This window comes from Uloborus diversus, chromosome 4 (genome assembly GCF_026930045.1).
Source record: "Uloborus diversus isolate 005 chromosome 4, Udiv.v.3.1, whole genome shotgun sequence".
Taxonomy (NCBI): domain Eukaryota; kingdom Metazoa; phylum Arthropoda; class Arachnida; order Araneae; family Uloboridae; genus Uloborus; species Uloborus diversus.
The window spans coordinates 24,429,862-24,443,260 of NC_072734.1; the positions used below are offsets into that span (position 1 = coordinate 24,429,862).

General features: G+C 34.5%; 2 protein-coding genes across 3 annotated transcripts in view; one reads left to right on the forward strand and one right to left on the reverse strand.

Moving 5' to 3' along the window:
- The window catches only part of LOC129220255 (protein draper-like), a 242,230-nt gene that overhangs the window by 112,559 nt on the left and 116,272 nt on the right, over positions 1-13,399 (reverse strand). For both annotated transcript variants that reach the window (XM_054854632.1, XM_054854631.1), the window contains exon 2: positions 425-540. The gene's annotated coding sequence lies outside the window, so the exon portion shown is untranslated. The remainder of the gene's footprint in view (positions 1-424; positions 541-13,399) is intronic.
- The window catches only part of LOC129219954 (disintegrin and metalloproteinase domain-containing protein 10-like), a 207,348-nt gene continuing 203,249 nt past the window's right edge, over positions 9,301-13,399 (forward strand). The window contains exon 1 of the mRNA XM_054854271.1: positions 9,301-9,388. Coding sequence (XP_054710246.1) covers positions 9,301-9,388 — 88 coding nt within the window. The remainder of the gene's footprint in view (positions 9,389-13,399) is intronic.

Here is a 13,399-nt window from a genome sequence, read left to right on the forward strand (position 1 = left end):
GACCGATTAAACTATTTCATTTGTTGAAATAGGGATGAGGAAAAACAGTTAAGAACTTGCGGATTTAGTTAGCAGTGTTATTACCCATTTGGCGAACATATAACTCAGGTAAGAAGTAGCAAGCGGTACAGGATTTTCTCGCCAAATAAAGGGTTGCAATGGTAGCCCAACTCTGCGCCTAACAATTCCTCTTCTTACCGATTGCTCTCTCTTGAAAGAAATGGATTTGCTCAAGGTCATAGTTCAACTTATCAGAGGTGGACAGTACGTCTGCTTATTTGAGAATTTGTTTTGCTTGTTTCTATATTGCCCGAATTATCCGGATTTTCGTTTATCCGGATAGCCTTTGGTCCCAGTTAGTCCGGATAAACGAGGTTGTACTGTACAAATAATACTGAAGCTGAAGCAAAAACAACTGACTTACCTATGATTGCCTTAGATTATTTGCTAATTGTAGCATTTAAAAGGGAACTGGTAAGCATTCCCAGATTAAAAATCTCTTCCTCATTCACCAGAACAAGTTCTTTGATTAAAGTATACCTAAAGAATAAAGAAAATAATTAAATAAACCTGTTACTCCTAAGAGAGAAAACGAAAACAATCAATCTATAAATTACAGCTTTATATTCGGTACCACGCAAAGACAACAAAAGTCATTAATAATACAAAAGACGAGTGCAGAGACACGCGCATAGGAATTATTCTTTCACAAATAAAATGAACTTAATTAATGCAATGATGAAATATAGCTAAAATATCGATTCAATTATTAGCATATCACCGATAACGCATTTAACAGACTGTAACATAATGCATTAATCAAGTTGATTTCAATTAAAAGTAAATTATTTAAAAAGTCATCTCATCAACACATATAAGATTATTTTCACATAAATCAACTGTTCTTTCCTTAATTATTGCTGCATATAAATAAAGCAAACTTACAATGGCACGGCGACACAAATGGGAAATCGTCTATCTAATAACAAAACAAGAAGTTCCCTCTAGAACTAAACGAGCCTACTTTCCCGTATACCCATACCACTTTCTAGTACCTGAGCAGTGTTCTCAAAAATAGCTAAAATCGCAAATTGTTTCAAACATATTTTTTAAATATTTTAAGCTAATTCTAGGAATAAAATATTCCTTACTCATCTAAAAAAAATGAACAAATAAAATAGCAGCACCTTTTAAACAAAGCAGCTAATATACTTTTTTCCATAAAAAAAATCTTTAACAGCTTTCAAAACGAAAAAATAATAATTAAAATTAATAAGCTCATTAAAATAAATACATCATATCAAAAAAAAAAAAAAATCGTTTCTTTATCCCCTATTGCCAAAATTTATTTATTTTTTTTAATGAATGAATGCACTTACCAAAATAAATAAAAATAAAATGTCAACTCAAAGAAATAATTTTCATTGTCAAAAAAAAAAAAAAAAAAAAAATCGTCTGCGCATATCTTTATGTAGAAACATAAATGACTTCGAGTTTATTCGCCGAAAACTGAATACCTAAATTAAAACTTTAGCGTGAAAGTAAAAACAAGTCATATCAACAATAATTATTTCACAGTTAAAACCATAGCTGCGGAGTCGGAGTCGAATATCCAAAAATCGGAGTCAGTCATTTGTCCTCCGTGTATAATTTTTTGCCAAAGCTACGAAGTCAGAGTTGAAATTGGGGAGTCGGAGTCCGATTAATTATCGGGCACTGGAGTCGGAGTCAGGTGTCCCTAAATTCTCGGAGTCGGAGTCTGGCGTCAAGAGCTATTTCCAACAAAATTTGTTTGAAGTAAGTTGCCTTCAAGTACGGAATCTGCATTGACTTTGTTTCCCCGTAGGCGCTAATGTTAAGGGATTTGAACTGTTCAAAATTGAACGGAAAATTGTTCAAATCAAAAAGATATTTTATATACAAGTTTTTCATCAAAAGCTTTTTCCTACAAAGTTTGTTTGAAGCAAATTCGCCTCACAGTTCGTTATTGCCTTGAATTTCTACGTAGGCGCTAATGTTAAGTTTTTTTGAACTGTTCAAAATTGAACAAAAAATAGTTCAAATCAAAAAGTGAAATTTTTGAATGAGGTGTCCTCGCCGAGATCTTTCGAACAAAAAAAAGTTTGTTCGAATCGGACTATTCATTCAAAGTTATTAGGGCGGAGGGGACAGACAGACAGACATTTTCCCCCCATCTCAATACGCTACTTTCCAATTTTTAATTTTTCGATATTTATTTAACTATTTTATTTATTTTCGACTTTTTTTTTTTTTTTTTTTTTTCCGCGATATTTTAAAGATGCATTAAGCCTTCTTTCATGCTTTTTTCTTCTTTATCTGACTTTTACTGGGAAAGTAGGCTAAAAATGAGAGTGGAGTACGTCTCGGATTTAAAAATTACAGTCAGGGAAATTTCATTTGAAACGGTAAAATTGTACAAAACTAGACATATTCGTCCTTTATCCGGTTCTTTGGTTGAAGTACAAGCAAAATACCATTCGACTCGTTGTGGCAATTCTAGGGGCTATAACGAGCTGTTAGGTATTTGCTACAAGAATTGTAATTTATTCACTCATTTTGAGGAGAAAAAACCATTTCCTTCAACACGTATTCTTGTTTAGTATTGCTCAGATGATGTCCTGTACACAAAAAGGACTAAAAGCAAATTTAGCATGGATAATTGAGAATCGGCATTTCATCAAGACTGAAAGGACCAAAATTTATTGAAAGTCTGATATATGATAAATGTCGACATTAGCTGGCAATTATCGACATTCACATACCAAACACATTCGTGAATGACCGAATATTTCATGTGAATCACAAGTGAAAGTCGACATTCTCAATTTCGGTCTTTTAAGGTAAAAAATTTATCGTCACCCCAGAGTAACAGTTAGGATATCTCTCTTGTTTTGAGGCTTAGATATCTTATTGTTGTTCTTAAGTAGCGATATAGACGATAAATACTTATTGCACATTTATGTAGAGCTATTTGGCTAACAAGTATAAATACTTATGAAGATTTTACTTAATGCAACATTTTAAAAAGACGGCGGAGTAACACTTGAACTAATTGACAGCATATTGATCGATAAATGTTTAACTTTTTATCATTTGAAAAGTGGGCAGATGATCCAGGTGTTCAAATTTAATCATGTCATCTATTACCTCGTTGGTTTGAAGGAAATTTTGCCAAATCCCAAATCGGGTTTGACTTAACAGATTGTATTGACACATTTTGTCCCATTAAAACATTACCTCCTTCATTTAAAGAAAAAAAAGAAAAGAAAAAGATATTGGACCGTACAACGGAATATTCTCTTTCCCTACAAACTGCATTCTCGTTATAAATCAATTCGCAATAAACAGTCCCCACATTGACTGTAAACAACGAACATTTTAAACAGCTCTTACCATTTATGAAGTACACGACAATTTAGTATATTTTGATGAAGATGATGATCAAATGGCGGGTTTACAAGTTTTGAAGCCTCACGCAATGCATCTTTTGGGGGCCCCTTGAAGACCAACAGAAGTACGTAACATTTTTATAAGCCGCTTTGGATCCCCTTCGGAGGCCCCTCGCAATCGCGACATGGTAAATCCGCGACTGATGATGAGGATGATATATTTAATCCATTAAAGTTATTATGTAATTTTGTTAAGAATATTATTCTCAAAAACAGTGTTAAATAAAAGTAATGGGGTTTTGTCCGAACGTACAAGGTAAGTAACTAACAGAAGGGCAAATAAAGCAAAAACAGAAAACAACATAAATTTTATTTTCTAACACTAACAGAACAGTTCACTGTTTTATTCTAACTCAACATTTTGAACAAATAGAACATCCTCCTTTTGAAAATGCTTAAACATGGGGAAAATGTTGTCAAAAAAATCGAACGACACATGCATTAAGACCATAAATGCACCTTAAGCCACCATCAAAAGTGTTGCCAAGAATTTAGAATAAAAGCAAACTTTCGCAATAAAATGTTAAAATCCAAATTTCAGGAGAGCAGTCTAAATAAATGAAAGAAGAGCAACATAAAACTGGGCTTTCTTCCAAAATGGCGACTGCCTCACTGGGTCAGTTTTTATAGGCCCTCGAATGGCAGCATCCAAAACGCACGGCACGTGTTCTTTCTTGTCTCCATTAAGAGCACTGGAAAATTAATTCTAAAGCGAAAAGTTTCTCCGACATTAATAAAATGTACTGTTTGAGAGGAGCGAGGGAAAATTATGTTTCTCTGAGCTTTATCTATGCTTCTTTTTGCTCAGAGAAACACCATAGCTCGATTTACCTGCAGGCTACTAAGTGAATTTCGTGTAGAAAAGTTATCCATTGATCGTGAATAATGGTATAGTCATAAACAATGAACTTATTATTTGGTTAATATTTTCAAAGAAAAGGAAATAGAATTAGCTCTAAAGTAATCTTGGCTTTTTAGATACACTGGGGATTGCGCTGATTCATTAAAGGCAAACGAGATGACGTTACATCAAAAAACAAAAAACTTTCCATTCTTGAAAGCATGTAAAATGCTCGAAAATGCTTTGAAATTGGAAATATGTTCGGAAAAAAAAAAAAAAACTGTTCACTGGCCTGGTTTTGGATTGCTGTAGTTGTCTTTTTAATGCACTGATATAGGCTACATAAAAAGGGGTTGGGGATATATATGAAAAAATGATGCCTTTTGAGTAGCTAAACCAAAAAATTCTGCAAGAGTTAGGTTCATTAAAACATTAATTACCTCTGTGTTTGAGCCCTCTCCTATCCCTTGTTGATACATTGACTTTGACTCCTTTCCGAAAAGCAAAAAAAAAAAAAAAAAAAAGTTATATATATACAGTAAAATCCCTTTAATGTAATATAACACTAACAGGACAAATTTTTTTGTCCGCATAAGAGGGGTGTCCGCCTTTGAGGGGTATCCGTTAGGAGGGTTTTTACTGTGTGTATATATATATATATATATATATATATATATATATATATATATATATATATATATATATATATCCATTGAAAAGTATTTAACCATTTGTTTAAAATTTTTATTAGTGGTAAAAATTTTCTTCAAATGAACCGTGTAAAGAATATATCTTTAATTTTTTTATACATATTAGTGAAGTTACATATAGTTCAGAACAAACCCCATGTGAGATTTCAAGTCTAAAAAAAAAATTAATAAGTTAGTCTCGGCATTTTTAGGCAATCAAAGGGGTTTAAGTTCCCGAAAAGCACAAACTCAGTCCTAACTCGTCCATGATTGAACTACATATTTACTACAGAAGAGATGAATTTTTAATACGCCCCATTACGGTGCATCCCCATCCAGAGGCCCACGCGCGACCATGACCTAAAATGACCTGAACTGACATCGGAAAGAAAAAAAAAAAAACTCCCCCTACACGAAAAAAAAAATCTCAATAAAAATGCACTGGAGCATACAGCATTCAACTCAACTCATCTCGCAAGCACAACGGCAACTTCACGAAGAACAACAAAGGAAAGATCACTTCCTTAAAAGCTGGAAGGAGAGAACTCAGCAACAATGCGGCCGCGCCTGTCTTAATTTATTATTACAATCCAACGGAAGGAGCTCGGACTTACTGGAATTCAATTTATGGCTTCTTCTTCTGTTACGAATAACAGCTATGATTAGTGATGGCAGCCATTGTTGCAGAGTTTTTTCGCCTCATTCTTTCTCTTCGGATGATTGTTTTTCTCTTTCGGCAGATGTGTTTTGGAACTTAGTGGTCATCGACTTATCCAAGTTTGGCGGAATCAGAATGGATGTGCTGTTATGACGTTCACAATTTAGTTGATAGAATTCTCATTGCAATAGAGGATCAATTTTCTTACAACACAAGAGCGGGAGCCCCACAGTCGACAGAACTTACGTATTTCCCGATGTTAATAGCCTAAATTTCGTCTAATGTGTAAAAATTCACATGAAACTGCGAAAAACCAAAAAACTCCTAACGTCTTATTCCGTCAACCATTTTCGTCAAAGCCAAAACTTCGCCAAAAACACTTGATAGGTTGTCATTGATGGAGTCACAAAACTTGCTCTGCTCATTTTGGAAAATTTTCGGAAGAAGATTTTTGGCGAGGTTTTGTGATTTTAGTATTCATTTGACGACAGTGGTCAATGGAACAACACGTAAGTACCGAAAAAGAAAGGCGAAAGAGCTGAGCTCTCATGCAGATTAAGCCCTTGTGATGGTAATCATGGACAAGATACCGATTCTATAATTTAAGGCAGTTATATCTCCATGAAGAGCTACAGCTATAAGGTAAAAACGAAAACCATTTTTGAAGCCTGAAAGTTAATGAAAATCAGATTAAAATTCAGTATGAGAAAAAGGTTAAGAGATTTTTTTCTATCTGGTGCCATCGATTAAAGAGAAATTGATATTACTCGAAGATTTGATGCTCTGAATATTAATACATCCTGTAGTTGGGACAAATCTAACCAGGCATCATTGTGAAGGCTACACAGGTCTTAATCACAGCATTACAACGCTGTCTGGTTAGGTTTGCTCCAACTATAGTGTGTATATTTAGATTGTTTTATCTTTTATTCACATATTAAAGACCATTTTGTTTTAAAATACAAAAATGTTTAAAATGTCAATGTAAAACTTTAATTGAGCAACAGATTCCCAAAGTATTAAAATAAAAACACATTATTTTACAGTCTAACAACTTAATCCTGTCTTGGGTAGCTTGAATAATAATGAGCTGAAGACTGAATAGCCTTTTAGCCTTTTGAAATAACAGCAAAAGAGGCTTCAAACGCTCAAATTTCAGTATTACAGCACTAAGCCCCTTGACACAGATGTTTTGAATGTCATGTCAATTGCTATATTTAAGAAGAAATGGACGGATATAAACATAACATGCAAGTTTAAAAGATATATGTAACTCAAACTTACTACACATTACATTCATTTTCACACAGCAAATCATTTGCAATAAAGATTTGAAAATGCCATGAACGTGGAGTTAGAGTACTAGAGAAGAACAACGTTAAAAATTACCGAAAACATTTAAAATTCATTTTTTTTCGATTAATATTTTTGTACCTTCATAAATTTATTGCCAATAAAAAAAAATCTTACATACAAACAGCATAGCAAAAGAGAGGAAGAAAACCAACTGAATAAATAAATTAACTTTTTAGTATCACTGCGTTACTAATCATCTATGATCATGATTGAAAAAGTTCTGCACTTACGAGATTCCAGAAGCTAAATCTACACTACCACTACTACTTTGCAAACCCAGTGGTAAATACAACACAGTCAAAAAATAAATAAATAAATAAATAAATAAAAAATAGTTTGCATAAAAACTGAATGATTCATAAGAATTCTAAAGAGGGGGAATGCCTAGCCACTAAAGTACAAAGACCAATTGAAGCGGAAAGAATTTGTTCATCGCTGACTGTATTTCCCAACTCAAAGGATTGGAGAGGACAAAATTGAAACAACCGACCTCATTTTAAAAATATAAGTTAGTCATCAAGAATAATACAACAAACGAATCATGCACGGAGCAACAAAATACAGAAGTTAGTTCGAGAACGAAAGGTCGCAGGTCAAAAAATATTTTTAAAAAGGTACTCCTTACTCCAAAAAGGCCCTTTGTCATACACCAGAATTAGAGTCATGAGATCCTGGTAGTAAAAAAGAAGTAGTATTTAAAAATAAGACATTCATAAGCATGGCTTGATTTTCAACCGATACCCTACAGACCTCATAAATTATTTTCATGCGTAAGTAGTAAATAGCCTTAAAATTATCTGACTTTTTATATATCATCTAATATGTAAATAGCATTCACATAAAAAATAAGAACAGTAGCTAAGTTTCTGGGAGCTGCCAGGCAATTATAATCAATTCCAAAGCGAACTTAAACCGTAAAGTAGATAAACAGAAACATGGCAGTTTGTTTGTAACTATTTTAATGCCCAAGCAAAAAAGTGGTCAAAAAATGATCAATAATTTAGAGTTGTCTAAAAGATTGTCTATTGATTCTATGTATGCATATTTCAAGGTTAACCTGAAGATTGTAAACAAATAAAATTCAATGTCAGTTTTATTTACACTAGAGTCGTATTTTATAGTTTTCAAGTTCATGCTCTGTTGAAATAGTTTTTAGACTGCAATCCTTTTCGCTCGTTCCACAAAAAAAAAATAAAAAAAGTTTTATCTTCTTCCTCCAAATTTTTTTTATGTGAGCAAAAAGCGCAGTCCTTCTGCTTTTCTGTGTGGTGTACGAAGGAAATCATCGGTTTGTTTGGACACGTATTGGTTTGAATTTGAATAATTGTAGAGTAAGATTTGACAATCAGAGCACTAGAGACAAACACTGATGTTGAGGAGTCAGATTCGACAAAGGAGCTCTTGAGATAAAAACTGCTCTGGCGTTCTGGTGTTGAGGAATCAGATTCGACAAAGGAGCTTCTGAGATAAAAACTGATGTCGCGGAGTTATAATCATCAGAGAAGCCCCTCAGATCAAAACTGATCAGGTGTTGAAGAGTCAGTCTACAACGGAGCTGCTGAGATAAAAACTGATGTCGCGGAGTTATAATCAACAGAGAAGCCCCTCAGATCAAAACTGATCAGGTGTTGAAGAGTCACTCTACAAAGGAGCTTCTGAGATAAAAACTGATGTCCAAAAGTCACCACTGTCAACAAAGGAGCACCTGGAGATAAAAACTGATCAGATGCTGAGGAGTGACACTCCCAAAGAAGCTATTTGGATAAAACTGGTTACGAGTCGCACTCGATATTAGGAGTGCAAGGTTCTCTGCACTCCTTATTTCTCTCTCACATATAACTGATTGGAAAAGAGTTCATAGCCAAAGACGAAAACTATTGACACATGATAAGCTAAGTCAATGACACTCGAGAACATAAAGCTAAACAACAATTTCTGTCTAATAAACAAATAAATGGTAGCATAAAAACCACAAGCACAGTTTTTTGAAGTGCACAATTGAAAATAAATTTTTGCAATTCGAAGAAAGACGACGTTTTTCAATTGCGAGTGAGCGGAAATGTCCCTGTAGTAATTTTATTGCATTCCTATAGGATGCGGTCAATTAAACTGACACTCAATTACACAAAAAGAGAAAACAAACGAATTAGATGCCTTTAGGGTACAATGACAAACTAATTTGAAATGAAATGTTAGATTGTCCATGATTGCTCAGAACACAGTAAAGAAACGAAAGGAAAACAAAGAGATGTAACGGCAGGTAGACAACAGCTGTCTTTGTCACGAATGTCACGTGGCGTCGAGACTGGCCTAGCAGGTTACCTGGAAGGCCTCTTGCAGGTTAGTGCATGCAACTGGTTGAGAGAAGGTCAAGGTAAGCAGACCGTTTAAACAGCTCGGCGTTGCAGACGATTGGAAGGAGGAAAAAGGTGTTTCTAATGTTCCTTTTTGATACGACGCGGACGTAAACAAAATATGATTTTGTAGCCGGTTGCTATGTTTCTCGAATTATGCAGCAGGCTGTGGGGGTGCTGTTCCCTTTACCTGTATCACTTAATTCGAATTTTTAAGCACGAGATTGCATGGTGCAAGTAGGTTGGACGGGGAGTAATAACAGTATTCCTGAGGAAGATCAGGAATACTGTTATTATGCTTTGTCAGAAAATGTGTTACACATTATAACTTGAAAAGTGCAAACTCAGTGGTTCCCAAAAAGGGTATCGCAAGGAGAGGCGAGGGAATGCGAAGTGTCCATGGTATAAAATAAATACGTACGCATCAAAGGTACCGGGAGTGCTTTTCTAAAAGAATAAATTTCCTATTTTCAACATTAAATTCACCACGAATTAGGATTTAAGTGTCTAAAATTAACGAATTCACCCTTGGTACGCACGTATATACGTATACTAGAGATTGGGGTGCCAGGAAATTCGATTCCTCAAAGGGTGACGCGAATCAGAAAAGTTTGGTAACCCATGTGCTAGCCGATAAATTAGAAATTTCAGTCTGAGAACATCAAGTGAAACATCGGGGAGACTGAAAATGAGCAATAAGTAAAGCTAAAAGATTATAAGTACAAGGCTGTTAAAAAGAGAGAGCTTATTTAAGAAGAGGTGCATATTAATATTTCCATGAAAAGGTTTTAATACATAGGCGCATTACAATTAACTTCTTTTATGCCTTTAATACATGCATATATATATATATATATATATATATATATATATATATATATATATATATATATATATATATATATATATATTATGAAGGAATATTAACAATGTAAATATGAAAAGTTGAACAATAGAATGGCAGTAACTGTTACGTTATCAAAGAGCTGGAGCAGTTGGCATATTATACTAATTTGCAGGTTTCTATAGAGGTCGGTAACGTACAGCTGCATTTCCGCTGTCTAAATGTAGACTTAAAGTTTTAATAATCTATACTAATATTATAAAGAGAGAGGGCGGATTTTTGTGTGTTTATATGTTCGAGGTAATCTCCGGAACCACTGCACCTATTTGAAAAATTCCTTCACTATATGAAAGGTGCTTTCTTACTGAGTAACAGGCTATAATTCGAAAAAAAATCCGATAAATAGTTCTTTTTTTATTCCTATTTAGGCCAAAATTTCACGTAAATTGCTATTATTGGCTATTAAAGGGGTTAAAAATTACTTGCACATATTAATATTATGTATCGTTGAAAAGGGTAGAATGTTCCGCGTTCTAAACAATTTGTTTCAATGCTCTAACTTAATTACGGCGGAAGTAATTTGCGTTTTTAGCTCGAACTTTTTTAGGTTTAGCTGAAATTTAGGCACTACTTTCTTCATTAAATCTATCAATAAAAAGTGAAGGAATTGTCCCACAATTTTCTTTTTGACACCATTGGAAAAAGCGACATTTTTTACTCCAGATCTCTCTTGACCAACGGTCGAAAAAATTAGCTTCTATCTTCAAAGGAAAAAAAGTTACAATCGTTTTTCAATCAATTTCGAAATGTGTCATTTTGATTCAAGTTGTCAACCATTTCATTTTCGCGTTTCCACGGTTACGCTTTTTGAATCCATTGTTTATTTCCTTATTTTGCATTTAATTTCTCAAACTTATTTTATTTCATGTTTCCATGGTTACGCTTTTAAAATCCATCTTTCGCATTTTAATTTTTTAAAAAGTATTTTAATATCTGTCGTCATTGTTTGGAAGGGTAATTTTGCATGGTGTTTTTTCTTTTTTTTTCCTTTATTTAAGCCTTGTTGAAATTGTTGAATATATGTCACTTGACACAATTTTTATTCTCAAGATAAACCGGGCTAAGGCGGACGATTGGTCAAAAGAGGCACACGAGTGGGACATCTGCTGCACAGTTCCACATCCAGCAGTGTTTGCTGAACTGTATGTTTGGAAACACTTCCACTCTCACCTGCATTGTATTGAGCTGTCAACTGCTCAACAACTGTCTGCCGCGATTTTGCTTTACCAAACGGCCTTCTCCGACGGCCCTTATCTTTGATAACGCTTAGCCGTCCAACTTCATTACGCCTACTGTTGGTTTCACCGTCCTTTTTTTCACTTTGAATAAGTACTAACACCGGCAAATCGTGAACAACCTACCAGTCTTGCAGTTTGTGAGATACTTGTTTCGAGTCTTCGGGCCATAATAATCTGCCCTCTATCAAATTCGCTAAGATCCTTGCCCTTTTTCAAATCTTTCAAAAGGAAGAGCTCGAATGAAGCCTGACCTTCTCCAGCCCCAGTTATATACCAATCCCACTTTTATCACGTGGCCTACACGTCATTCAGACGAGTTCTTTGAAAAGTTAGGGGTGTTCATAATGTTCTTCAGTGTAGTTAAAAGTTGCCACAAAATCCAACATATGTCGCTAGAGTCTGACCAGGTTTTTTGTTTAATTGACTTCATACTACAACTTTTATTGAAATGACTGAGCCTGATAAGACGCGTATCAAGTGAAGCCTTGGAAAACCTTTCCGGTGCTGAAAGAAAGACACTGAACATTTCAGCGAAATCGGGCGGGTAGTTCTCGAGTTTTGCGCGTTTACAGAAACAGACGCTTTTTGGAGACTTCATTTTATATTATGTAGAGGTTTCTGGCAGTTTTAACAAATTAACAATCTTGGTATTTATTTGTACTGGAAAATAAAGGAAGAATCATTTTCAAACGCTGTTTCAAAAGTAATATGATTTACGTACACACACACACACACAAAGAAAAAAATGTTGTGGAAGGGTGACAACGAACATTTATCACTGTTAACGATGTTAATTTGCCGCAATCACGATAAAAACACAAACAGAAACACATTGCAAAAAGAAGGCGATAACAGTTCGATGCTGAATGCGATATAATATGGGGTCAGAAACATATCGAAAAGTTGATCTAAAACAGGTCAGTTTGACAGAGCATTTTTAACAACAAATTATGAGACTTTGCTCAGCTTAAGTTTTTAAGAGAAATGGCTAATTTGAACGGCACATTTAGCTTATCGTGAAGGAATGTCGTTGGGAGGGGGGGGGGGCATTTACCTACCAAATATTGTTTTCAATTGAGTAAAATAGTTGAGGAAAATAGTTCATGAAATTAGTAGTTCAAGAATTAGTTAAGGTTCCTCATATTAAAGGATTCTTGGCGCGAGTGAAATGTACACAAACACACTTCACAGGCTATTCGATAGAACTGATATCTTATATCAGATGTGGCCATCTTATCTGTCCGTAAGACTGACTTCACTTGTTGATAACAAATCGCAATCTTAGTTCTAAATTTTGAGTTTGTTGGTATTGTGAGAAACGAAAATCAGATATAGCATATGTCAGCGAAGATAATCCTGAAGTGAATCTGCAGTATTCAAGTGTATCAAGTCGCGCTATATTTAGAAGCAAAACAAAATTTTAAGTGCACAGTTATGTGAAGAAGACACTAAACAGAAAAAATCGTTTTTTGCGTAGATCGGCGAGATATCTGTGATCAATCCAGCCGATCACGATCAACCTGTTGACCTACCGCGTTCTACTTAATAGCCCCAATCTGAAGTCCAAAGATAGTTCTATATGGAGTTAAGGATATAAACAGATATGTGGGAAAAAATTGAGAAAGAACACTCGAAACAATATTTTTTTTTTGAATGCATCAGTTTTATTTGACAACCAGAAAAAATTACTTGGAAAAATGAAACTGGTCGTTTTTATCTCTACATAGTATAAAATGAAGTCTCCAAAAAGCGTCTGTGTATTTGAACTCGCAAAACTCGAGAACTACCCGGCCGATTTTGCTAAAATTTTCACAGTTTGTTCCTTTAAGTTCTGAGAAGGTTTGCAGACCAGTTCGAAAACAATTCGATGAATAGTTCTATTTTTATTC